The sequence below is a fragment of the Rhinopithecus roxellana genome, chromosome 6 (genome assembly GCF_007565055.1).
Source record: "Rhinopithecus roxellana isolate Shanxi Qingling chromosome 6, ASM756505v1, whole genome shotgun sequence".
In the NCBI taxonomy this organism is placed as follows: Eukaryota; Metazoa; Chordata; class Mammalia; order Primates; family Cercopithecidae; genus Rhinopithecus; species Rhinopithecus roxellana.
In genome coordinates, this window is record NC_044554.1 from 30,073,649 (window position 1) to 30,101,028 (window position 27,380).

A 27,380-nucleotide genomic window follows, 5' to 3' on the forward strand; every position below is an offset into this window, starting at 1 on the left:
TAAACGCGCAGCCGAGGGGCGCGCGCAGGAGTGAGGAGGGCCTAGGGCCGCGGAGCCAACTCTAGTCGGCCGAGGCGCACGCGGTCCGCGCCGGCGTCACTCTGGGATTGGCCGGCCCACGGGTTCCTCCGCCCCCTGCCAATCGCCGGGGCTGACTTCCCGTGGGTTTTTCCGGCTCTCCCGCGTCGCTAAGGAGCGACGGGCGGTCGGCCAGACCCGGAGTTCTCGGTACGCGCAGCGGCAGCCGACGCGAGGAGGCCGCGCTCCGCCCCCGGTACCATGAGGCCCCGGAAAGCCTACCTGTTCTTGCTGCTCCTTGGGCTGGCGCAGCTGCTGGCCGTGGCGGGTGCCGAAGGCCCGGACGAAGGTGAGCGGCAAGCGCGCCGCGGGTCGGGCCGTGCTTGCGGGGTTGCAGAGATGTGCGGGGGCCCGGGCGCTGCGACCCCGGCGGGCTGGCTTCCGCGCGGTCCGCTCCAGAACTAGCGATGGGCGCCGAGCCCGGGATAAACTTGGCGGAGTTGAAGGGGCGGGGGCGGGGGGCGGTGGCAGGATCGATTTGGGGCCCCTGGGAGAGGAAGGTGGCCGGGGTCTCTTGGGCTCCGACTCCATGGAAGCCTCCTGTCACCCGAGGCTTGGAGAGGGCTGCAGAGCGCCTTTTTTGCAGCTGGGTCCTTCGCCCTAATTTGCAGATTTTTTTCAGGTCCAGGCTGACTCCAGGTGAATGCGCCCAGGCAGTGGGAAGGGAGAGGGAGCCCCTGTAGAGAAGGGGCGAGGCGTGAAGAACGAAGTGCCAGTTCTTTGGAACAGCAAGCATTCCTTCTTAAAATGTGTGTGGATTTGGAAATGATTAATCCAAAGATTCTGGTTCAAGGGAGAAAAGGATGGCTTGGTTTGCAACTTTGAGAAACTAGAGATACCATTGCTTCTGCATTTATTCAGCGTTTACTGTGTGCCAGTCCCTGCACTGGGTTCTGGGAGGAAACCAGTGTGGTCCCTGCCCATGAAGCGCGCACTCCAGTAGGAATACTAACAACTTCTTCGTGGTTCCTGCATTTTTCTTCGAAATGAGCTAACTGCAAACATAAGAACTCTGAAGATTAGGAAGTACTAGTTAAGAAAAGGTTGTTATTTCTAGAGAATAAGGCATCCAGGTACTGGTCTTAAACTTTCTTCCTCTCTGCCCTTATTTTCAATCACTAGGTTTTTTGTTTGTTTGTTTGTTTTTTTTTTTTTTTTTTTTTTTGAGACGGAGTCTCGCTCTGTCACCCAGGCTGGAGTGCAGTGGCCAGATTTCTGCTCACTGCAAGCTCCGTCTCCCGGGTTCACGCCATTCTCCTGCCTCAGCCTCCCAAGTAGCTGGGACTACAGGCGCCCGCCACCACGCCCGGCTAGTTTTTTGTATTTTTTAGTAGAGACGGGGTTTCACCAGGTTAGCCGGGATGGTCTCGATCTCCTGACCTCGTGATCCGCCCGTCTCGGCCTCCCAAAGTGCTGGGATTACAGGCTTGAGCCACCGCGCCCGGCTTCAATCACTAGCTTTTTAACCTAAGTTTGTTCCAATATAAATATACACTCTTTTATAATGTTAGTGTGTAGGGAAATTGTGAACTTTATACTCTTTCAAACAGATTGAGTAACTTTGTGTGGGTCACTGATTCAAAGAGTCTTTGCCCAAATAGAAAAGGAAGTAAAAACCCACACTCGGCGAGAAAAACACCTGCGGAAAGGAACCAGCTAGCGGGGCTGCTTACAAATTGTGTCTTGAGACCTTTACCCAAATCACCTGAGTGTTTATTTAAATACAGTTTATTTAAATACAGATGCCCAAAATACACTGAAGCAGAATGCAGGGGTGGGCCCCGGAATCTGCGTTTTAAGTCACTTCTCCCTTGAGATGTAGAATTAACTTCTGGAGGCACAGTGAAGTTTGAGGACCAGTGTGGGTGGAAGGTGCTTTTTGGAACATAGCGGAAAAGCACTATAGCACTGCCTTGGTTTTGATCCAGTGATTCTGTTTTTGGGAGGACTCTTGAGAGGCTTGGGAGAGTGGCTTTAAGGAGGTATTATAGGACCAGCACGTTTGTCCTTTGGATCAGAGGTCTTCAACACAGTAGAGTCCCTGGGAAGCAGTTGCTCCTGGGGTGAGCCTAGGAATCCCAGGGGTCATGATGGCCAAGGGCAGGCCTCCTGGGGCTTCTAGCTCCGGTCTTTTTTTGTTTTGTTTTGTTTTTTTCCCGAGACAAGATAACACACTGTTGCCCAGGCTTGAGTGCACTGTTGCGATCATGGCTTGCTTAAGCCTCAAACTCCTGGGCTCATGGGATCCTCCTGCCTCAGCCTCCCAAGGATCTGGGACTGTAGGTGCTTGCCACCACGCCTGGCTAATTTTTTTTCTCGTTCTGTCGCCCAGGCTGGAGTGCAGTGGCGTGATCTCAGCTCACCACAACCTCTGCTTCCCGGGTTCAAGTGATTCTTCTGCTTCCGCCTCCAGAGTAGCTGGGACTACAGGCATGTGCCACCATGCCCAGCCAATTTTTTGCATTTTTTAGTAGAGATGGGATTTCACCGTCTTAGCCAGGATGGTCTCAATCTCCTGATTACAAGAGTGAGCCACCACACCCGGCTGCCTGGCTAATTTTTTTTTTTTTTTGGTAGAGATGGGGGTCTCACTATGTTGCCCAGGCTGGCCTCAAGCAGTTCTCCACCCTTAAACTCCCAGTGTTTGGGATTACAGGTGTGAGCCACAATGTGGGCTTACTTTGACCCTTTCTAATCCCTGAGGGCATCCCTCGGCCTTTTGTTGTCAAAACCTGTCATAGATTCACTGATAACTTGTCCAACAGATTTATTTCAAGTCTACACTACCTCACCCCTCAAGTGTTTCAAGTCTCGAGGCTTTTTTTTTTCTTTTTGCTTCCGTTACATTTTAGATTTAGACAGCACAGTTGTGTCTAGGAACTTAAATGCCCCAACATGGTTACTAAATACACTGTTAAGCTTTGATGGCTTAAGCCTCAGGTTGCACGACTTTCCAGTCTCAGAAGGTGCCTGCGCTCTACGCATCCTTCCTGCTAAAATAGGAAAGGAAAATACTCTGATCCTGTTTGTTGCCTGCTTTTATGTGGTATTGGTTTGTTTAGATTTAAAAGTAAGTGGAAAGTCACCTATGTTTCATGCTAAGGAAGCATTAAACTGCTCTCTTCTTTTGATTCCTGAGACATAGTTATTTTTGGAGCCATAAAAATGTGGAAAATCTAAATGATTCCACCAAAAACTTTGGGCGTATTGGGAAGAAAATCTAAGGTGACAATATAGCATAGCAGTTAAGTGGTCAGGACCCTCCACTAAGTAGCTTTGTGATCCTTGGACAGGTGACTGAAGTTCCTGCATGTCAGTTCTTCATCTGTAACATGTAATATAACCTGTAATACAGTCTCCCTTAAGGGGTGAAGTGGTGTGTTTAAGAACCCAGCACAGTGCCTGGTACATAAATAAATATCAGCTATAATGGTTACATAGCTGATAACACAGTTCTTGTTTCTGTGTTTAATATAAACTCTTCAGTATTGGCTGGATGGTAGAGTTTATGCAGCTGTTTCAGGCACTTCTCTGGTGGAGATGAGAGTGATCAGCTGAGGATGGAGAGTTGAGGACATCCTGAAAGGAGCTGCGTGCGTCTGGGCAGGGACCCAGTGTTGTCATCAGGTGTGCCCCGTGGGAGTGGACAGGGACTGTGGGAGCCTGCTTAGGTGAGAGTCCCACGTTTCAGGAGAGGCCTTAGCACATGGACTGAGCAATGTGGAGATGAACGTGGGAATTCATTTGTCTCATGCTGGGGAAGGTTGCATCTTTTCAGAAGGTACTGAAAGGCTCTGGACATATATATGTGTGTGTGTATATATATATATATATTTTTTTTTTGAGTCGGAGTCTTGCTCTGTCGCTGGAGTGCAGTGGCGCGATGTCGGCTCACTGCAAGCTCCACCTCCCGGGTTCACGCCATTCTCCTGCCTCAGCCTCCCGAGTAGCTGGGACTACAGGCGCCCGCCACTGCGTCAGGGTAATATTTTTGTATTTTCTTTTTTTTAAGTAGAGACGGGGTTTCACTGTGTTAGCCAGGATGGTCTCAATCTCCTGACGTCGTGATCCGTCCGCCTTGGCCTCCCAAAGTGCTGGGATTATAGGCGTGAGCCACTGCACCCGGCCTTTTTTTTTTTTTTTTTTTTTTTTTTTTTGAGACGGAGTTTCACTCTTGTTGCCCAGGCCGGAGTGCAGTGGCGTCATCTGAGTAGCTGAGATTACGCCTGGCTAATTTTTTTTTTTTTTTTTAGTAGAGATGGGGTTTCTCCATGTTGGTCAGGCTGATCTCGAACTCCTGACCTCAGGTGATCCGCCTGCCTCGGCCTCCCAAAGCGTTGGGATTACAGGTGTGAGCCACCATGCCTGGCCTTTTTTTTTTTTTTTTTTTTTTTTGGTGACAGAGTCTTGCTTGTTGCCAGGCTGGAGTGCTGTGGTGCGATCTCGGCTCACTGCAACCTCCACCTCCCAGGTTCAAGCAATTCCCCTGACTCAGCCTTCTGAGTGTCTGGTATTACAGGCGTGCGCCACCATGCCTGGCTAACTCTTTTTTTGTATTTTAGTAGAGATGGGGTTTCACGATGTTGGCCAGGATGGTCTTGATCTCCTGACCTCATGATTTGCCCGTCTCGGCTTCCCAGAGGAGCACTTGGATTACCGGCGTGAGCCACTGCGCCCAGCCCTGGATATATTTTCTATCCTAGAATGTCCACCTTTAAAAATGAAGCCCAGAGAAAAATGTTCTCGCACTAAAACGTGGACTCTTTTGCTTGCAGGGATGTGTGGGTTTGTGGTAGATAGGAATCTAGAGCTAGCACCTTCCCAAATTGCAGAAGAATCAATCCTGGGCTTGTCTGTGAGCTGGGGAGGAATGGAAAGGTAGGGTCCATGCAGTTGAGAGTCCTTAATTACATAGGGAATGTCCTATTTTTTGTTTATTCTTTAAAAAGATAATAGAATTCTTTTTTCTTTTGTTAGTCTCACTCTGTCGCCCAGCTGGGGTGCAGTGGCATGATCTTGGCTCACTGCATCCTCTGCCTCCTGGGTTCAAGCGATTCTCCTGCCTCAGCCTCCTCAGTAGCTAAGATTACAGGGATGCGCCACCACGCCCAGCTAATTTTTGTATTTTTAGTAGAGATGGGGTTTTGCCATGTTGGCCAGGCTGGTCTCAAACTCCTGACCTCAGGTGATCCGCCCTCCTTGGCCACCCAAAGTGCTGGGATTACAGGCGTGATCTACCAGTGTCTCGCAAAAATTTATTTTTTAAAAGGGTCAAGAAATGAGTTGCCTCTTAGGAATGCTGTGTCCAATGGTGACTAGTCAGCTCCCACTTAATCATGAGAGCTCTATCACACTGTAGTGTTGAGAGCCCATTTCAAGCCGACCATAGGTAAGAACACATCTTTATTTCTTTTTTGTAAAATTCACCCTGGAAAGGAGTTGCCTATGTGGTCATGTTTTAGGCCTCTTTACTGCAAACGTCAGTCTTCCGCTGTGCCCTGAGCCAATTATTGAGTTTCCCTTCCTCTCCTAGCTGTGATTCCTCGCTGGAAGAGTCGATTAAGTTCCCCAGTGCATTATTTCCAACCTTCCTCCAATCTTCCCATCTGCTTGCAAGTACTTTGACTCGTACTGGGCAGAGCAGCTAGGTAGTGAGAGGAGAGTGGATATAGATGGCCCAAAAGCACTACCTAACTGCCAGCCGGGGGGGCCCTGGCGGTCTCCCCAGGGACCACCCAGGATTTGAAAAAAAAAATGGCAAAAATCTCAATTACTTTCACCAACCTAGTATTTCGGCTTGGTCTTAGTTAATGACATCAGAGCAAGATGTGCATTTCAACCTCACACGGTTCTTTCAAAGACACAGGTAAATAGAGTGGGCAAGATTTTCTAAATAGCACAGAGCAGAGGATCTTTTCTTTTTTCTCCCTCTTAGGGGTCTAGAATGATCTGAAAAGGGAGACCAGAAAACCTTGGGAACATTGGATTTCCCTCTTCTCCTTGGGGAGATGTCAGCCTGGCTCCTGCCTGTACTGTCAGACACACACAGTCCCGAGACCCCAGGGGAGGTGGACCTGCACCCAGGCTGTGTTTCTCTGTGTCCTGCCCTCCGTGAACTTCTGACCGTGCCTAGGAAGTTCCCGGTGTGGAGGGAAGGGTGGCAGGCAGGAGGCTCACCTCAGATGGGTGAGTTTGCTTTTGGTGTTTTAGAGCTGTTTCTCCCTCCGCCGACAAAGGAGGAGCCTCGGCCTTAAGTTGGAACAGGAGTGTGCAAGTCAGGAAAAGTTGTGGGATGCTTAAAAGGAAAAGGACTGAGTGCGGGTAACCAGTGTGCCGGTGGGCTTTCTTGTTGGCTTTTTTGTAAAGTTTGCAGATCGGTAAATGTTGACGGTAATGAACAAAGCCGCCCCCTTCTCCCTGCTCCATGCAGACCCAAGGAGTAGGCTGGAGGAGCAGAGGGCAGGCACGGCCATGTGGGGTGGGTGCAGGCTGCCTCCGTGGCCAAACAGCCGCAGAGTCCACGCAGGGTTCCTTCATTAGAGTTGGTGAGCCCCAGGAGTTCTGGGATCCTGGGGGCAGGTTTTCAGACCCTGACCTCACCCACAGCCCCAAACAGTAACTAGCAGTGTTCATTTACCTCCTGGGACACATCTCCAGAAAAGGATATTTGGCCCCTGGAAACATTCTGGCTTTAGCGTTAATGAAATTACCATGCTTGCTGTGCCCAGTTCTGTTTGCTGGTGTGACAGTAGCCAGAGAACCTGGTTAATAAAAACGGCAACTCCATGTTCTTTGTATCTGTGGTTTGGCAAAATAATAATAATAATAATAATAAATTGAACCTTGAAAATAAAATATACACAATTTCTCGCATTCTAGGAAGAAAACTTAGCTTCCAAATAAAGGTGTGATTTTTGATGCATGTTGACCCCATCAGTTTCTGTATTTGTCATCCTGGAAATTACTCAGGGGTGCCTTTATAAGTGAAATGTGATTTCCCACCCTCTTTCCCTTCACACTTCAGCCTTTTCCTCAAGGATTATAAAACTCAAAGGGCTATTTTTTATGGGTATGAGGTAAAATGCCACCCCCTTTCAGAAATGGAATTAGTATTCCATCCTCTGCAGTAAAAAGTCAAGATTGAGTACTTGCTTCCTGTTGGTATTCTTTTGGGGCCAGGCAGATAATTTGTTCATGGGAGGTGTTACTGGGGCCCTGCCTGTGGAAACATACAGGGTGAGGAGGAGGCACATCAGTGAGCAATAACCTTGAACACAAACAAGCTAGGGGGAGATCATGAAATGCAGTGCCCCTGAAACGCAGAGTGTGGGATGTGGGTAGGGGAGCCAGAGCTACAGGAGCGAGGCCGGGGAATACTGCAGAAGGGAGTACAAGGGAGTAGGGAGGAGGTGGCCAGTGCGGAGGCTGTCTGGGTTCAGGGCAAGGTTTGCAGAGCAAGGCAGGGGGCCGAAACTCTGAAAGGGTAGCCTGTGCTGCCCTCCAACTTATGCTGTGACATTTGGACTTTATGTTCTAGAGCTGTGGTTTTCAAATATTTAGCCATGACCTCCCTCTGAATGACATTTTAAGTAGCAAACTTAGAACAGAATTGCTGGCGTGAGGGAGGCCTGATGTCACCAGCCAGTCGCGTGGTGGGCCCCCCAGGGACCACCCAGGACTCGACACTTTGAAGTGTATGAGTTTTAGGACTTTTTTTTTTTTTGAGATGGAGTGTTACTCTGTCACCCAGGGTGGAGTGCAGTGGCACAATCTCTGCTCACTGCAACCTCTGCTTCCCGGGTTCAAGCGATTCTTCTGCCTCAGCCTCCCAAGTAGCCAGACTATAGGCGCGTGCCACCATGCCTGGCTAGTTTTTGTATTTTTAATAGAGATTGGGTTTCACCATATTGGCCAGGCTGGTCTTGAACTCCTGACCTAGTGATCCGCCCACCTCAGCCTCCCAAAGTGCTGGAATTACCGGTGTGAGCCACCACATCCGGCCAGGAAAGTTTTAAGGAGAGTCACCACCAGGTTTGTAACCAGTCTGGGTGTTTTCCACTCAGATTCTTCTAACGGAGAAAATGCCATTGAGGATGAAGAGGAGGAGGAGGAAGATGATGAGGAAGAAGACGACTTGGAAGTTAAGGAAGAAAACGGTGTCTTGGTCCTAAATGATGCAAACTTTGATAATTTTGTGGCTGACAAAGATACAGTGCTGCTGGAGTTTTATGCTCCATGGTAAGGACTGCGTTCTGATTCCTGCAGGTGGACGAGCACTGTGCTGTATGCGCTCAGCCCTTCACCTGGTCATCCAGACCCTGGGGTGGGGTGGGAGTGTCTGGGTGCAGGAACTTGCACTCTAGCTTTAAGAATGCTGGGAGCTCACTCGTTCTACCACTTTGCATTGGAACTGCCAGTGAGCCAGCCCTCATGGAAGGCAATGTCCTCTTGTCTCAGTCCAGTGGGTTAAAGATGAATAAGTCCTCTGATGGTCACAGCTGGGGGACGGGCATTTAACAAGCAGCAGTGACACAGCCCCGTGTTGGTAACAGACACGTCCTTGTTACAGATTCTGCCCCGACCTGTCTGAGGCCACCCCTCCTTCCTCTTCCCTCAAAGGCTGATGCTCAGGCAGCTGCCCCAAGTGCAGGCTGTTGGCCTGTGTGGTGGATTTTTTACTACACACATCGACCCTGTGAGGGGAGCAGTCAGGCATCCCCACTTCTTTTACTGTCTTTACCCCTCCTAATGCAGTCTGTTAGAGCTCTTGGGTCCGTCTCCTCCGTTACTTCTCCTCTACTGTTTTGTATCTCGTGACCCCTGCTTTGCTTTTCTATCTCATGCCCTCCCTGTTTCACTTCTGAGACCAAATAGGATACACTCACTTTTGTGCAGTGTCTGAGGTCAAGCATAGCACAAGTGTTTTATTTAAAACATCTAAATAGGCTGGGCATGGTGGCTCACACCTATAATCTCAGCACTTTGGGAGGCCAAGGCAGGCAGATCACTTGAGATCAGGAGTTTGAGACCAGCCTTGCCAACATGGTGAAACCCCATCTCTACTAAAAATAAAAAAATTAGGTGTGGTGATGTGCACCTGTAGTCCCAGCTACTCGGGAGGCTGAGGCAGGAGAGTTGCTTGAACCTGGGAGGCGGAGGCTGCAACTAGCTGAAATCGTGCCACTGCACTCCAGCCTGGGCAATAGAGCAAGACTCTTTGAGGTTATATTATTCCTCTTACATAAATTACCAAGTTTTTGTACTTTTTAGTTCAAAGGGTCCATAACATTCTTAAGAAGTAAGAACCTCAGAGGGGGTCATGTTTATCAATATTTACCGTATTTGAAGTTAAAACAGAAATTAAAAAAAAATTTTTGGGGGGACAGATTTTTCACTCTTTTGCCCAGGCTGGAATGCAACGGCATGATCTCTGATCACTGCAACGTCCACCTTCTGGGTTCAAGCGATTCTCGTGCCTCAGCCTCCCAAGTAACTGGGATTACAGGCGCCTGCCACCACACCCAACTAATTTTTGTATTTTCAGTACAGACAGGTTTCACTATGTTGGCCAGGCTGGTCTTGAACTCCTGGTCTCAAGTGATCTGCCCGCCTTGGCCTCCCAAAGTACTTTTTGTAAAGATGGAGTTTCGTCATATTGCCCAGGCTGGTCTCAAACTCCTGGGCTCAAGTGATTTGCCCACCTCAGACCCCCAAAGTGTTGAGATTACAGGCGTGAGGTACCGTGCCCAGCCACAGACTGAGGTTTAGATATTGAAAGTATTTGCCCTAGGGCAGAGCTGGAATTTAAACCTAGACCTGTTTGACTTTGAAGCCCCTTTGGTCTTCGCCTTTATGTTTTGTTGTGTCTCTTAACCACAGGTATTTCCAAAAGTTCCCTTTTTTTTTTTTTGAGGTGGTGTCTCGCTCTCGCCCAGGCTGGAGTGCAGTGGCGCTATCTCGGCTCACTGCAAGCTCCGCCTCCCGAGTTCACGCCATTCTCCTGCCTCAGCCTCCCGAGTAGCTGGGACTACAGGTGCCTGCCACCACGCCTGGCTACTTTTTGTATTTTTAGTAGAGATGGGGTTTCACCGTGTTAGCCAGGATGGTCTTGATCTCCTGACCTCGTGGTCCACCCACCTTGGCCTCCCAAAGTGCTGGGATTACAGGTTTGAGCCACCGCGCCCGTCTAAAAGTTCCCATTTGTGTGTGTGTGTGTGTTGGTTTGTTTTGTGTTGCTATAACAGAGTACCTGAGGCTGGGTAATTTATAAAGGAAAGAGATTTATTTCTGTCACAGTTCTGCGGACTGGGAAGTACAAGAGCATGGTGCTGGCATCTGCTTAGCTTTTTGGTGAGGGCCTCATGCTGCTTCACTCCTGGCAGGAAGTGGAAGAAGAGTGGGCACGTACAGAGATAACATGGCGAGGAGGAAGCCACGCTTACTCTTTTCTTTTTGAGATGGAGTTTGGCTCTTGTCGTCCAGGCTGGAATGTAGTGGCTCAAATTTTGGCTCACGGCAACCTCCACCTCCAGGTTCAAGCAATTGTCCTGCCTCAGTCTCCTGAGTAACTGGAATTACAGGCGCCCGCTACCACACCCAGCTAATTTTTTGTATTTTTCATAGACATGGGGTTTCACCATATTGACCAGGCTGGTCTCAAACTCCTGACCTCAGGTGATCCACCTACCTCAGCCTCCCAAAGTGCTGGGATTACAGGCTTGAGCCACTGCACCTGGCCATACCAAGCTCTTTTAAACTACATTTCCTGAAAGTGCATTTACCTGTTCATGAGGGTTCCACCCTTCAGACGTAAACCCTTCCCACTAGGTCCCACCTCCCAACACTGCCACATTGGGGATCAGATTTCAACATTTTGGTGTGGACAAACCACATCCAGACCATAGCAGTATGTATTACTGGATTTAAATCTCCATAGGTACAGTATGTATTGTTGCATTTAAATCTCCATAGGTACAGTTAATGTTTTTCGCCCTCCCTAATCTGATTGTTAGGTGTGGACATTGCAAGCAGTTTGCTCCAGAATATGAAAAAATTGCCAACGTATTAAAGGATAATGATCCTCCCATTCCTGTTGCCAAGATCGATGCAACCTCAGCATCTATGCTGGCCAGCAGGTTTGATGTGAGTGGCTACCCCACCATCAAGATCCTTAAGAAGGGGCAGGCTGTAGACTACGAGGGCTCCAGAACCCAAGAAGGTGAGCTGGTACCTGAGCTGGTAGAGGAAGAACTCCTTCCTGCAGGAACAGAAAGTTAAGAGAATGGGAATTTGGATAATAGAGGAAGAAAAGCTGAGGGTACCAGGGACTGAGGAGCCTTAGGCCTCTAGAATGTTTACTTGTTCTTGGGGTGGGGGGTGGGGGTAGGGGGGCGTGCAGGCTGGGTGGGTTGGGGCATGGCCTCTTTACGTTTCAGACTCTGAAACTCAAAACATGGGCGGGAGTGTTAGGAAATGGGCCAGACACGGTGGCTCACACCTGTAACCCCAGCACTTTGGGAGGCCAAGGTGACTGGATCACTTCAGGTCAGGAATTCAAGACCAACCTGACCAACATGGTGAAACCCTGTCTCTACTAAAAATACAACAATTAGCTACTTGTAGTGGCTCATGTGTGTAATCCCAGCTACTTGGGAGGCTGAGGCAGGAAAATTGCTTGAACCTAGGAAGCAGAGGTTGTGATGAGCTGAGATTGTGCCACTTCACTCTAGCCTGGGTGACAGAGTGAGACTCTGTCTCAAAAATAAGTAAATAAATAAATAAAAACAGGAGTGTTAGGAAATGACATCAGAGGTTAGGGGTGTTGGTGGTGGTCTAGAGCAGTGGTTCTTAATGCTTAGCAAGCGTCAGTCACCTCGAGGGCTTGTTCAGATTGCTGGGCCCTAGCCCCAGAGTTTCTGATTGAGTACAATTTCAGTCTAGATACGATACAAGTCAGGCCAGATAATTTGCATTTCTTTTTTCTTTTTTTTTGGAGACAGAGTGTCACTCTGTCGCCCAGGCTGGAGTGCAGTGGCGTGATCATGGCTCACTGCAGCCTCTACCTCCTGGGTTCAAGTGATTCTCCTGCCTCAGACTCCCGAGAACCTGGTACTGCAGGTGTGTGCCACCATGCCTGGCTAATTTTTTGTATTTTTAGTAGAGACGGGGTTTCACCATGTTAGCCAGGATGGTCTTGATCTCCTGACCTCGTGATCCACCTGCCTTGGCCTCCTTTTTTTTTTTTTTTTTTTTTTTTTAATTTTTTGAGACGGAGTCTTGCTGTGTCGCCCAGGCTGGAGTGCAGTGGCATGATCTCACCTCACTGTAAGCTCCGCCTCCCAGGTTCTCACCATTCTCCTGCCTCAGCCTCCCTAGTAGCTGGGACTACAGGCACCCGCCACCACGCCTGGCTAACTTTTTGTATTTTTTTTTTAGTAGAGACAGGGTTTCACTGTGTTAGCCAGAATGGTTTCGATCTCCTGACCTCGTGATCCGCCCACCTCAGCCTCCTAAAGTGCTGGGATTACAGGCGTGAACCCCAGGCCCAGCTAATAATTTGTATTTCTTACAAGGGTGCAGGGCTCGCCATTGCTGCTAGCTCGAAGCCATGTGCTGAGAACCACAGGTGCAGAGAGCCACATCCAGGGATTCTCTGAGGATGTCTGCAATCTGGCCTGATGGATCCACTGCCTGGCTCACATTAGGCACTACATACGTTTTATTAAATGAATGAACAAATACATGATTTAAGTTTTATTTAATTTTATTTTAATAAAGTTTATTTAATTTTATTTTAATAAAGTTTATTTAATTTTATTAACATTTATTTATTTATTTTTGAGACGGGGTTTTGCTTGTGTGGCCCAAGCTGGAGTACAATGGCACAATCTCAGCTCACTGCAACCTCTGCCTCCTGGGTTCAAGCGATTCTCCTGCCTCAGCCTCCCGAGTAGCTGGGATTACAGGCACACGCCACCACGCCTGGCTAATTTTGTAGTTTTAGTAGAGACAGGGTGTCTCCATGTTGGTCAGGCTGGTCTCGAACTCCCAACTTCAGGTGATCCGCCCACCACGGCCTCCCAAAGTGCTGGGATTATAGGCATGAGTCACTGTGCCTGGCCTCTTAATTTTATTTTAATACAGTTTATTTAATTTTATTAAATGAATGCACATGGTATCCTTTAGCAAGGGCAAGTCTCTCTTAATCACTGGCGGAAAAAAAAAGAAAAAAAAAAAGATGCTGCATTTTCCATTCCCAGTGTGGAGTAGAGGAAAGAGCGTTGAATAGGTTTCCAGTCCTTACAGACATAAGATAGGCCTGTGTTCTGGACGAGCGCCTCCCCCTTGCCAGGCCTTGGCATCTCATCTGTGGAGTGTGGTGTCAGTTGGATGTGATCGGAGATCACATCTCTGAGATGGTGTAAGTCTCTCCTCTACTCTGAGATCGTATCTCTGAGATGGTGTGAGAGGCTGTCCTCTGCTCCTTTAAGCAATGGTACTCATTATGGGATATACAAAGAAAATGGAGTCACTTCTGTTGATATTTAGTGTCACAGTTTGTCTGTTGACTAGGTAATACGTTTATAAACTTAGTAATTCAGAGAGGGAGATTAATGAATAGTCTTTCCTCCCTGAACCTGGGTGATCCAGCTCCCCTCTAAGAAGGTACTAGTGTAACAAGTTTCTTGTGTGTTGTTTGGAGATATTTTGTATACATAAAAGCAAGTGTGTGTATGTGTGTGAGAGATTTTCCCATTTTTACAGTTATTAGTATATCTCAAATACTATCCTGTATCTTCATGTTTTTATTTAACAAATATGTCTTAACTATATCAGTACATAAGGAACTTAATCTAAAACAAGTTGAAAGTTGAGTACTTCTTTTTTTTTTTTTTTTAAGATGGAGTCTTCCTTTGTCCCCCAGGCTGGAGTGTGCAGTGGTGCAATCTTGGCTCACTGCAACCTCCGCCTCCAGGGTTCAAGTGGGTTCTCCTGCCTCAGCCTCCTGAGTAGCTGGGGTTATAAGCACGTGCCACCACGCAAGGCTAATTTTTGTATTTTTAGTAGAGGCAGGGTTTCACCATGTCGGCCAGGCTGGTCTTGAACTCCTGACCACCCATGATCCACCCACCTCGGCCTCCCAAAGTTCTGGGATTACAGTCAAGCCACCACTCCTGGCCTGAAAGTTGAGTACTTCTATTGTTGCAAAATAAACAGGCATATGTGTTTGGGGGTCTGTGGCCAACATTTGACTGCGAGAGAGACATGGCCATTTTGGAAACTTTAGAGCAGCATATACTATGTTTTCGTAAACAGGCCTCCTACGTGTTAAGTGCCTCAAGACCCCTGGGTGTGGGCTGGGGGGCAGGGGACAGATACTTCATGCTGTGAATGCACAGAGGAGATGCTTGTGCACCTTTCAGTTTGAAGACTGCAGCTTTGCAGGAGTGGTTCTAAATTTGGCTCCTTGGTAGATTCTACAGTAGGGAAAAAGAGTGACAGTTTGCAACCACTCGTCCTAAGAACTGCCTGGCACATTTTTGTACGAATTTGTTGTTCCACTCCAGCCCTGGAATCCATTTCTGGGGAATGAGGCTTACAGATGGGCATTTATTAAAAGCTTTCTCAGGTAATGCCACTGCATCTTGAGCAATGGGAGCTCCTCTTGAAAATTTTTCCTTTTTTTTTTCTTTTTTGCATACATCTTATGATATATGTAATACAGTAACATTAGATGTGAATGAGATGCCCCAAAATGATATCCCTAGGCATATATAATCAAAAGTTTGCATGAAGTTAGTACCATAGCAGTGATGGTAAAGGAAGTCTCAATCATCAGTAAGTCTTCGGCCTCATCTGGAGAAGTCTGCAGGCTGTGGAAATGTGATGGACAATTGTTGGGAAACAGCGAACCTTCTGACTCTTGGCTGTGTCCCCAAAACTGCAGAGATGCAGCCAGGTTTCAGGAAATCAGACACCTCCGGTTCTTGTGGGCCCTGACGCTTGCTTGCTTCTCCCTCCCCGTCTGCTTCTGGAGGGAGGTGAAGTGCCTGCCAGTTTGGGCCTTGTTTGCTCAGTCTTCCTTGGTTTCTTTCAGAAATTGTTGCCAAGGTCAGAGAAGTCTCCCAGCCTGACTGGACGCCTCCACCAGAAGTCACACTTGTGTTGACCAAAGAGAACTTTGATGAAGTTGTGAATGATGCAGATATCATTCTGGTGGAGTTTTATGCCCCATGGTAAGGTGGTGTCAGGCCCTTCCCATATTCGGTACCGTGCTGTGCACTAGGTGCAGGGTGGCGGGCGCAGACGGCAGGTCCCTGCCCGTGAGGCAGGAACAGCAGAGGAGCAAGGTGGGCACAAGTTGTAGGCCAGGGTTGAGGTCCAGGTGTTCTGGAAGAAGCGTGGATATAAGGGAGCTGTTGGGAGTGGATGTGGAAGGAGCTGCCAAGTAGTCCATTCTTGGGTGGGAGAAGGGGCCCAAAGGAAAGAAGATAACAGAAAGAAAGGTGGTTGGAGTGGGAGCAAGTACAGTGGCTGGTCTGAGCTGCCCAGCTTGGGGAACTGAGGTGGCTGCTCCGCGGGGAGGGGAGAGGAGGGATGCACAACCAGGTGCATGGATGAGCCGGGAGCAGTCAGTACAGAGCAGAGCAGAAGAAAGACAGCTCTCAAGGCAGAGGGGAGCCTAGCTCCAGGAGAGACCATCTGCCTTCCCAGGAGACGGCCCAGAGTACCGTCTGTCTGGATGATTTTGTGGTGGGTCAGCTGGGATTCTGATTCTTGAGCAGTGCTGGTATGTCCGGCTATCAGGCCAGCAAGAACCGCCTCAGATGGGTGTGTTCTGTAGTGAGTCCTGGAGAGTCTCCATAAGCAGAGGAAGCTTTTGGGCCTAGAACCAGCAAGTGGAGGCCATGGCTGATGCACAGGCAGGGGGCAGGTCACACCTTCTGCACAGTGGGCTCAGGTTTGGGACCAGGACACCGTTGTTCCAGGCAATGCCTGGATAAGCCCAACCCCGAGGCCACTGGATTCTGCAGCAGAAACCTGGGAGTTGTTGGATGTGCAGATGAAAAGTGAAGTCAGGTGGGTGGTTAGAGAAGGAAATGATCTGCGAGAGAAGGAGGGAAGCGTCTGGGACACGTGGGGCACCCTCCTAACCCTCCTGCGATGCTGGAGAGACACAGACCCTTATTTTGTTACACATGAGGCCCTGACCGACCTGATGGGTGGGAGGATTAAGAGGGAGAGTGGCAGCTGCCTATGTAACTTGCGGGTTGCTTTGTGGCTCGCTCAGGAGCCAGGTTGAGCCGACTGCTGCACAGCTCACACTCAGCGAGTGTAGTGCGATCTCCCTGATCTGGATGATGATGCCTCAGAAGATAATTATCCATTTATTCACAAACAGTTTTTTGGTCTTTTGATGTGTTTTTGTGTTTGTGGCGGGAGGTTGTTTGTTTTTTGTTTTGTTTTCTGAGGTTTCTTTTGGGATAAGGCCTTGCTTTGTCACCTGGGCTGGAGTACAGTGGCGTCATCATAGTTCACTACAGCCTTGAACTCCTGGGCTCAGTTGTCTTGCCTCAGCCTCCCTAGTAGCTGGGACCACAGGTGCATGCCACCATGCCTGGCTAATATACAAAATATTTTTAGAGATGAAGTCTCGCTATGTTGCCCCAGCTGGTCTTGAACTCCTGGCCTCAAGCAGCCCTCGCGCCTCATCTTCGGAAGCACTGGGATTACAGGAGTGAGCCACTGTGCCGGCCAGCAAATGGTTTTGAAGTTGCAGGATGCACCGTTTAATTCATTTGGGTGTCCTAAGGACTTCGATAGGATAGTGTTTTATCTTAACTCAGGACTGAGAGCCTCCTAAGTGCCAGGCCCCAGCCAGTTGTGGGATGCTGGTTCTTTTTTGAGACGGAGTCTTACTCTGTCACTCAGGCTGGAGTGCAGTAGTGCGATCTTGGCTCACTGCAACCTCCGCCTCCTGGGTTCAAGTGATACTCCTATCTCAGCCTCCCGAGTAGCTGGGATTACAGGTGTCCACCACCACGCCCGGCTAATTTCTGTATTTTTAGTAGCAATGGGGTTTTGCCATGTTGGCCAGGCTGGTCTCGACCTCCTGACTTCAGGTGATCTGCCCGCCTCGGCCTCCCAAAGTGCTGGATTTACAGGAGTGAGCCTCTGTGCCTGGCCAGTTCTTGTGGGCAATGGGCTAGGTGACACAATACTGACTCCAGGGGACTCTCCCTCATCTCCTCCCTGGGTGGTCTGTGTCAGTGAGAGTTTGTGACGCCCTTCTGTCCTCCATGCCTCTGTTCCTGTTAGCCTGGACCTGCCGACCCTCTCTTCGCCCCACCTCCCGTGGACTCCTGGCTAATTCCTCGCTGTCCCTTGGATCCCAGCTCCACTGCTACTCATTCTCTGAAGCCATCTGTGACTTACATCTTTGCTGACCCCCAACTCCCCAGCCAAGAAAGTCCTCTTCCTCAGGACAGTGTTTCTCTTGGCCTTTCCCATGTTTTCCCCTGTGCCGCAGTTCCTAACAGCCTGAGTGTGTCCTGTGCGTGTGTGCGCGTGCCCCACCCCCGTGTGTGAATGCCATGGGATGAAGTTTGTGTCTGTCTGTCGGTAGCGCCTGAGGGGCCCGAGGGTCTAGGAGGCACTCAGAGGCTTACTGGGTGTGGCCACTTTACCAGGGAGCACAGGATGGGTTTCTGCAGCTGATTTAGCTAGAAAGTGAGTCCACACTAGAATGAGCCCCTGACAAACCAGTTTCCTCTTGGCAGGTGTGGACACTGCAAGAAACTTGCCCCTGAGTATGAAAAGGCCGCCAAGGAGCTCAACAAGCGTTCTCCTCCAATTCCGCTGGCAAAGGTCGATGCCACCGCCGAAACAGACCTGGCCAAGAGGTTTGATGTCTCTGGATATCCCACTCTGAAAATTTTCCGCAAAGGAAGGCCTTTTGACTACAACGGCCCACGAGAAAAATACGGTATGGCCACTCCCTTCTCTCCCACTACAGTGGGGAAGGGAAACTCCCTAACAGGAAGCTGCCCTTGAAGGTGCTGGGAGCTGGCAGGCATGGGCCATGGGAGGTGGGCAGTTCTGAGGGCCCCTGCTCAGGTGTGTGCCCTGCTCCCAGGAATCGTTGACTACATGATCGAGCAGTCCGGGCCTCCCTCCAAGGAGATTCTGACCCTGAAGCAAGTCCAGGAGTTCCTGAAGGATGGAGACGATGTCATCATCATTGGGGTCTTTAAGGGAGAGAGTGACCCAGCCTACCAGCAGTACCAGGATGCTGGTGAGTTGTGGCCCTTTGGGCTGAACAAAATGTGTGTGTCCTGGGTGGTCTGCGGTTGGCCTAATTTTTCAGAAAGCTCCTGGGACATCCGTTAGGGGGTGGTTTGATGAGCCATCTCTGGGAACAAGCTTTCCATTCTGGGGTTGGAGATGGGTGCCCTGTGGCCTTCCTGGCCTCGGTGCAGGGGAGGGGCACAGTCAGACCGGTCCCAGCTCCATGTCTGCCTTCCAGAGCCCGAGCCCTTCTGCTGGAGGGAAGGTCTGTGGGCCATAAAGTGCGAGACTCTGAATCAAACCAGCTTTCAAGGCCTGGCTCTTGCAGTTGTTATCACTGTGACCACAGGCTTAGCCTAGTGGTCTCTTGCCCAAGGTGGTAGTCTTTTCTGAGAGGTTATTAAATTGAGGTAATGTAGATGAAGTGCTTAGCAACGTGCCTGATAATGCTAAGTGCATAATAAATGCTCGTCTTACTAGCCTGAGGAGTGAAATGCCTGTGAACAGCTGTCGGCAATAGTGTTCTGCGGGGGTAGGGGCAGGTGGCAGTTGCCCTATCCTGAAATCCATCATCTGCCTTGGTCTGGCTCCTGATGCCTGGGGACAGGTATACTCAGGGTCCTTACCATCCTCATCAGTGTCTTCTGAGTGCCACCCTCTTCCCCCTCTACCAAAACCAGCTTGGCTAAGTGCTAATTATAATTTTTCAAACGCACAGCTTGCTACTCAGTGCTAATTCTGTGCTGCACAATAACAATTGTGCATACGTCAAATGCAGATTAATGTATAAAACCAGTAGAGCTCAGTTCCCTTCGTCTGTTAATTAGGTGGCCTTGTTATTCATGCCTAACTAGTCAGGAAGAAAATTCCAGAAGGAAACCCCAATCCACCCAGGGTTATGGGCAGCAGGGGAGTCCCTAGCCCCAAGTCTGACTGTAAGTTGTATGCATTGATGTGCACTCACATCCCCAGGGAATTTGTTAAAATGCAGGTTCCGGTGCAGTGGGTCCCAGGCGGGCCTGGCACCACATTCCTAGGAGTCAGCGTCTGTGATTGGCTTGGGCAGGGTTAGGGCTGCAGATGGGGCAAGAGTCACTGGGCCTGCTGTGTCTGCCTGCTTATGAGAGAGAGGGTAGCCCCAGGGACACAAGATGTTCTACAGACAGATTGGCGGGGCTGGAGCAGTGAGGGGCGGCTGTGGGATGAAAGGGTCTGTGGTCCTGGGGTGGGCAGGAAGTGAAGTTCTTGATGCGAGTCTGTGTCTGCCTGAAGCCAACTGACAGCAAATCCCTGGGACACCTGGAGGCTTAGAACAGATGCCATCTAGATATTTATTTATTCATTTTGAGACCGGGGTCTGTCTCTGGTTGCCCAGGCTGGACTGCAGTGGTGTGATCTCAGCTCACTGCAGGCTTGACCTCCCCAGGCTCAGGTGATTTTCCCACCTCAGCCTCCCAAGTAGCTGGGACTACTGGTGAGCGCCACCACATCCAGCTAATTTTTTTTTTTGTGGAGACAAGGTTTTGCCATGTTGCCCAGCTGGTCTCGAACTCCTGGGCTCAAGTGATCCTCCTGCCTTGGCCTCCCACAGTGTTGGGATTACAGATGTGAACCACAGCACCCAGCCCATGTGGCCTTATTTAGTGGATTTTAATGCCCCTGTTTTACAGAGAAGGACCTGTGGCTCAGAAGGCTAATAACTAACAAGCCTAAAGCTACACAGTTAGTAGGTCACAAAACTATCATTATCTAAGTCTATGTGACTCTTGAAAGCCACAAGCTTATCCAGGCTGCTCCCATCCCCTGCCCTCCCAAAAACATGGTTTACCATCTCAGCCACATGTGTCTTACAACCCAGTTGGGAGTCACAAACCTCTAGAGCAAGAGCTCAAGGGTAGGGTGACACCCAATGTTTAAATCTCAAGATCAGTTCAGGATGAGTTTGGATGCCTTGGGGAGGAGAATGGGGAGGGACTGAAGGTGCGTTTACCTGTAGGATCTAGGGTAGGGGTTGACACTGTGGCCCACACACCCATTCTGGCCATGGCTTGTCTTTGCAGGTGACATCTCATTGGAACACTGCTGTGTTCACACCCTGTCTGGCTGCTTTCAGCAACCAGCAGTGGAGTTAAGCAGTTGGGACAGGCTATGTGGTCCTTAGAGCTGAAACTACTCACTCTAGTCCTTCTCAGAAAGTTTGCCCAGATCTGTGGAAGGGTGCCCTCAGACCGTGGGGTTTCATCATGCATTTTCACAGATTTAAGTAAAAGTATCTTTAGCCAAAGAACTTCATTCGGAGCTCCAGCCCACCAACTTGAGGAAGGGAGATTTAAACCTCCATGAAGGGTGCTGGAGGTGAAAACTCAACATAAGGATATAGGACTGTGTGCTGCTTATGTAGGCTCCAGAACATTCCGCCTGCCAAAGAATCCGTGCTGCTTACAGACATCAGTCAACAGCAGCTCCTGGCCAATTAGCTGTTTTTCAGTGAACTTGACCGGCTTTTGTTGTTGTTGTTATTTTATCTTTATAGAGATGGGGTCTCACCATGTTGCCCAGACTGGTCTTAAACTCTTGGGCTTGGCCGAGCACGGTTGCTCATGCCTATAATCCCAGCAGTGTGGGAGGCCAAGACAGGCGGATCAATTGAGGTCAGGAGTTCGAGATCAGCCTGGCCAACATGGCGAAACCCTGTCTCTACTAAAATTACATAACATAGCCAGGCATGGTGGCATATGACTGTAGTCCCAGCTACCCAGGAGAATTGGCTTGAATCTGGGAGACGGAGATTGCAGTGAACTGAAATCACGCCACTTCACTCCATCCTGGGCGACAGAGCAAGACCCTGTCTCAGATAAATAATAAATGAACTAATTCCTGGGCTTAAGCAGTCCTCCTGCCTCAACCTCACAAAGTGCTGAGATTACAGGCATGAGCCACCGTGCCCAGCCAGGATTTAGACATTATACCTGTACCGAGTTTTTAAAAACCTCCTTTCAAGTGTTTAAGTTATAGGAATCCACACAAATTTTGGTGGTGATTTTTTTTTTCTTTTCTTTTTTTTTTTTTTTTTTTTGAGACAGTCTCGCTCTGTCACCCAGGCTAAAAGTACAGTGGCGTGATCTCAGCTCACTACAACCTCCACCTCACCTCCCCAGTTCAAGCAATTCTTGTGCCTCAGCCTCCCAAGTAGTTGGGACTACAGGCTTGCATCACCACACCTGGCTAATGTTTGTATTTTTGGTAGAGACAGGGTGTCACCATGTTGGCCAGGCTGGTCTTGAACTGCTAACCTCAAATGGTCCACCTGCCTGGGCCTCCCAAAGTGTGCTAGGATTACAGGTGTGAGCCACCACGCCCAGCCTCCAGTGGTCATTTTCAGAACATTTGCTTTGGCTGACGTGGGTAACGAATTAAAACTCAGACATTTAGGCAATTTTCAAAATTACATCTTACTCTGTTAACGTTTCAGCTAACAACCTGAGAGAAGATTACAAATTTCACCATGCTTTCAGCACAGAAATTGCAAAGTTCTTGAAAGTCTCCCAGGGGCAGTTGGTTGTAATGCAGCCTGAGAAATTCCAGTCCAAGTATGAGCCCCGGAGCCACGTGATGGACGTCCAGGTAAGCAGACCCCTCTACCATGCCAGCCCCGGGCACCCAGCAGGCGTGAGGACTCTGCTTTGAGCCGCCTCTGAGGTTTCTGTTGTGGAGGTTTCGCTCTTGTCTGCAGGGTCTGGAACTCCTTTTCCAGCCCCTTCTCCCCACCCCACAGGTTTTCTGCAGGCAGCCTGTGGTCTGCGTTTGCCGGAGGGACAGGGCTGGGGCTCCCGCACACCTGGCAGGTCCTGGGGCCTGGCAGAACTGCTCTTGGTTTTGCCAGAACAGTTGCTGCCACCCTTCGTCCCTCCTGGCAGGCAATCACCAGTCTCCCTCCAGCACCTGTTCCACTGTGGGTTTGGCCTGGGCCAGCAGGTGGTGCTCTGTTGAGGCCAAGTCGTGTTTTTTGGGGCTGCTCAGGTTGGGGGCTACAAAGGGACAGCAGCCCTTTCTGTTCACCAGAGGGAGCTGTTGAACTTGGCGGGTGGATTTTGCCTTTTTTTCCCATTACTGCACCCCTGCACTTCAGTGTGTAGATCTCAGATTTGGAAGGATCCTAGATGTCGAGTTTGAAGCTTTTGTTTAACAGAGATTGGGCTGCAGAGAAGTGAGCTCTGTCCCCCACCCTGGACCTCACAGCTCCTGGTGGGAAGCAGAGCTGAGATTAGGGTACAGGGGCCTTTCCAGGTCCTACTGGCCCATAGTGTCAGGACCCTGGCTGTTTGGGCTGTGGGCTGTCATGGGACCTGGAGGAAGGGGCGTGGCGGGACAGGAATCCCAGGGACCTGCACCAGAACCTGGCAGTACCTTGGAGAGAACCACCCTGAATCTTTCTGGTCTCCACATCCTCTGTCTCCTTCTTCAGTCTTTAGTCCTGTCGCTCCTTCTCAAGGTCTATGTGTCCATCCCATCTGTTTCTCTACCAACTTGAAGCTCAGGACAGCTCCTCTTCCCTGGACTCACTGTGGCGTCTGTGACCCCTCTCCCCCAGCTTCACTTCCTTCCATCCGGAGATAAGATCCGGGGCCCAAAGAGGGGTCCTGATGAGCTTGTGGGGCCATGGATCCCGAGAATCAGACACAGCTCTGTGTGTGAGTGCATGTTCCAGGAAAGGGGTCTGTGACTTTCAGTAGACGCTTCAAGATCTGTGCCGTCTTGTCTGTCGGGCACATTGCTGCTGCTCCCAGTTCCTCTGGCGTTTCCCTGCAGAGTGAAGTGCATGCAGCGCAGTGTCAATCGTTAAAGACTCCATGGCCTCCTGCCACTTGGGAGACAGTCGGATTATCTGTGCTTTAGCATGGCCTCCCAGGCCCTCCTTGCCCACCTTTTCAGCACATCCCACCCTCCAGCGTTGTCACGCCAGACCCTCTTTGTGTCTCGTGCCCTGCCTCAGTCTCTGCCGCCTCCTCCCTGGGTGCCTTCTGCTCCCTTCTCACCAGTGGGGCCCTCCTGCCCTTCAGTGCCACACAAGGCCCCCTCCCTGAGTGCCCCATCCCCACGGGAGCCCTTGGGCTCACAGGTCCACCCACCACTTGCTGCCTGTACAGCCTCTGGCGGGTGGCTGACCTTGCTGTGCCCACCCCTGGAGGGCGATGTCTGTGAGGGACTCAAGTCCTTGTGAAGTGTGAGCCCTCAGGACACCCTGCATGAAGATCACACAAGCTGAAGGTGGAAAGTTCCACACAGCCCAGTCTGTGATAACCCTTCCTGTCCACCAAGCGCCAGGCCTGCCTTGAGTGGTCTCTTTTTGGGGTTAGTGAGCCTACACGCCCAAGGAAAGGGCCAAGGTGTTTGTTTGCCTTTTCCTAAGAAGCCACCTACTGTTCAGTGGAGGGAAGGGAGCCCCAAAAGACAGTAGGGAATGACTGGGCTGCGCTTGAGTGGGGTCAAGCCTCCTGGTGTTTTGCCTCCTGAGACTCATCCCTTCAAAGTTTCCATTCCCCCGAAGTCACTCAAACATTATACTCAAGAACAATGGCAGAGAGATGGTGGGCCCTCTAACCTGTTCCCTCTTTGAATCAGGGCTCCACCCAGGACTCGGCCATCAAGGACTTCGTGCTGAAGTACGCCCTGCCCCTGGTTGGCCACCGCAAGGCATCAAATGAGGCTAAGCGCTACACCAGGCGCCCCCTGGTGGTTGTCTACTACAGTGTGGACTTCAGCTTTGATTACAGAGCTGGTGAGGGACCCCAGGACCTGCGGGGCTGGGGGATGGGGGGGGACTCGTTCTTTCAGGCAAGATGGAGTGTTGAGGGAGGTGTGGCTGTATGTACATGGCTCACTCAGAAATCCCAACCTGGGGCCCTTGCACATTGGTGGCTCAGGAGTATTTTTTAATTGATGGCTTCCCTTTTAAGCAAGATGGGAGCTTAGATTCAGGTCAAGAACCCTCTTAGAGTTGAGGTAGCTGAGACTTGGAGGAGTTCAGAGGCTGCAGAGCTGGGACTAGACCAGCCCCTGACCCAGGCAGGCATGGCCATGCCAGCTGGGCACAGGTCTTACGGGCCTGTTGGGCTTGCAGCCGTGGCCCCCCATTATAAGTGGGGCTCTTCCAGAAATGCGTTTCCCTCCAATTGAGGTAAATCCAGAGCTTTAGCAATGTCAGAATATTAGTGACAGGACCTGAAGCCTGACCTTAGAGTCTGAGCTGAGACTTGATCTGTGTTGGCCACCTGGCTTACGGCCTTTGGTCCCTTTCAGCAACTCAGTTTTGGCGGAGCAAAGTCCTAGAGGTGGCCAAGGACTTCCCTGAGTACACCTTTGCCATTGCGGACGAGGAGGACTATGCTGGGGAGGTGAAGGACCTGGGGCTCAGCGAGAGCGGGGAGGATGTCAACGCCGCCATCCTGGACGAGAGCGGGAAGAAGTTCGCCATGGAGCCAGAGGAGTTTGACTCCGACACCCTCCGCGAGTTTGTCACTGCTTTCAAAAAAGGTGAGCCTGTGGCTGGGGTCTCCCATCAGCTGCTGTGCTCGTCATACAGAATGCAGACAGGTCATGGGGCGTCTGGTGCTCTGGCCACGGGCATGACACCCCCCTAAGTCAGCCAGCAGCCCCCTCTCATCCCCGAGGGACCCTCTGACTTATCGTCCAGAGAAAGGTCAACTGTGACCCCAAACTCCAAGGCACCAGAACAGCTTAGGAGAAGGAACATTTGCAAGTATTATTATTTTCTTCTCGGCAGTTCTCCCAGTGTTTACTTTGAAAGTAAAAGCAAGATTTGGGGTCCATCTCAGGGCTTATCTAGCATCACTCAGCAGCCTTATCACATTTTCGGCGCCAATGTGCTAAAATTCCGGACTAAGGCCGGGGTGTGCAGAGAGGGCATCTGAACATGGAGTCTAGACAGGGCAAAGTCTGGGTGCGCTGAACACCCCTTGTGGCTTCAGAGCCTGACTCAGAGCCTCTTCACCCTCAGCCACCTTGCTGTGCGGCTTTAAATAGAGCCTATTGATCTTGGCTGAGCATATGGCCCCGGGTCCCCAGCGCTGGCCACGTTGTGGGCAGACCGTGCTGGTCCGATGTCTGTGAGTTGTCCTGGCGCTTCTCCACCATGGCTCCTGGGCCCTCAGTGGCAGTGCTCACAGGAACCCTCTGCTTGGGCAGCGACTCTTGTGATGGTCTCCCGACAGGACCCAGTGGCCCATTAGGCCTGGGCTGGAGCCACCTGCAGCCTCTCTGGCCTTTGCAGGGACAGAGAGAGTAGAGGAGTAGAGAGTAGAACGTAGTGGCTCGCCAGAGAAATAAACTGCCCTTTGGGGGATGGGGCATTTGGAGACGAGGCTCTTGTTGTGTGACTGGCCCCTCTGGTGGTCACACGAGCCTCACTTCCTGGTCCAGAGAGAGCCCCCAGAATCTTTGGCCTTTTCAGCAGTGACGCCCCCTCCCCGCCTTGCTTTTCCTTGTCAGGAAAACTGAAGCCAGTCATCAAATCCCAGCCAGTGCCCAAGAACAACAAGGGACTCGTCAAGGTTGTTGTGGGAAAGACTTTCGACTCTATTGTGATGGACCCCAAGAAGGACGTCCTCATCGAGTTCTACGCGCCATGGTGCGGGCATTGCAAGCAGCTGGAGCCCGTGTACAGCAGCCTGGCCAAGAAGTACAAGGGCCAGAAGGGCCTGGTCATTGCCAAGATGGACGCCACTGCCAACGACGTCCCCAGCGACCGCTATAAGGTGGAGGGCTTCCCCACCATCTACTTTGCCCCCAGTGGGGACAAAAAGAACCCAGTTAAATTTGAGGGTGGAGACAGAGATCTGGAGCATTTGAGCAAGTTTATAGAAGAACATGCCACAAAACTGAGCAGGACCAAGGAAGAGCTTTGAAGGCCTGAGGTCTGCGGAGGGTGGGAGGAAGCAGAGGCCCTGCGTGGCCCGTGGTCAGGGCGCCCACGCCGAGGCTGGCAACAAACGGCAGTATGTCGGATTCCTTTTTTTTTTCTTTAGTTTTTTATACTTTGGTATTTCACCTCATGCTCTGAATACTGAATAACCATGAATGACTGAATAGTTTAGTCCAGATTTTTATAGATACATCTATTTTTATCATTATTTGGGGTTCGAAATTTTTTTTTACACCTTCTAATTTCTTTATTTCTCAAAGCAGATAATTCTGTGTGAAAATGTTTTCTTTTTTAATTTAAGGTTTAAAATTCCTTTGTCAAATCATGTTGATTTTGCTCTTTGCTTTTTCGTTGTCTGAGAAATTGTCAGCGTAGGAGATTTGACTTCCGGTATGTGTTTCTGATCGCTTCCTGTTTCAGCACAAAGTGAGAGCTGCCACTGAGCGACCCTGCCAGGGGTGCCATTTCAGGCTGGGCATCGCCAGGTGGCCTCCCTGCAAACCAAGGGCCGGGGGCAAAGGGGCATGGTCCAAGGTCCCCCAGGGTGGGCTCAGCTCCAGGGGGGAGGCCCCCCATGTGGCAGCTCCACCTCTTGAGAGCCACAGTGTTGGAGCAGAAAGGACCCCAGACCCAAATGCAGATACGGTGGGGTGGTAGAAAGGATAGAGTAGTCTGTCGCAGTGGAATAAAACGATTAAAAATGAACATTAAGAACCACATAAGAAAACATCTGGTCTCTGCTGGGAGCCTCAGGGTGGGGCACGAGCCGGGTGTAGCTAAAACTGGGCAGAGGCCTGGCAGGTAGCCCCCCCGATCCTGGCGGACACAGATGGGTCTGGTTGTCCTGATATAGGCTGAGGGGCTTCAGAGGCCTCCCTTGAGCACTTCTGCTGGGGTGGGTGCTCCTCTGGACTGGCCCTTGTGTAGAGGTGGTTCTGTGCCATAAGGGTTGCAGGGCGTTGGAGTGAGACCTGAGCATTTCATCGCGGGGGCTTAAGATGAGCCATCACCGTCCTCACCCCACACCTCCCCCGTCACTCAGCTGCTCCTAATTGTGGCTGAAAAGTGGCAA

General features: G+C 50.5%; 1 protein-coding gene across 2 annotated transcripts; it reads left to right on the top strand.

Moving 5' to 3' along the window:
- On the top strand, positions 1-27,009 carry PDIA4 (protein disulfide isomerase family A member 4). 2 transcript variants are annotated; one of them, XM_030932731.1, is made up of 10 exons: positions 1-367; positions 8,142-8,316; positions 11,091-11,296; positions 15,176-15,314; positions 17,845-17,981; positions 18,215-18,373; positions 21,839-21,990; positions 23,989-24,145; positions 24,667-24,900; positions 25,876-27,009. In XM_030932731.1, exons 1-10 carry the CDS (start codon positions 280-282, stop codon positions 26,289-26,291), a joined length of 1,863 nt encoding a protein of 620 aa, XP_030788591.1. In that variant the 5' UTR covers positions 1-279; the 3' UTR covers positions 26,292-27,009. The 2 variants fall into 2 exon arrangements, with proteins under 2 accessions (XP_030788591.1, XP_010367479.2); XM_010369177.2 differs by having other exon boundaries at positions 17,859-18,064.
- The last annotated feature ends 371 nt before the right edge of the window (positions 27,010-27,380 follow it).

Coding starts and splice junctions, on each gene's coding strand:
- PDIA4 (XM_010369177.2), top strand. CDS start 280: ATGAGGCCCCGGAAAGCCTACCTGTTCTTGCTGCTCCTTGGGCTGGCG. Junction 368..8,141: donor TGCCGAAGGCCCGGACGAAG/GTGAGCGGCAAG, acceptor TTTTCCACTCAG/ATTCTTCTAACGGAGAAAAT. Junction 18,374..21,838: donor CCAGCAGTACCAGGATGCTG/GTGAGTTGTGGC, acceptor TTAACGTTTCAG/CTAACAACCTGAGAGAAGAT.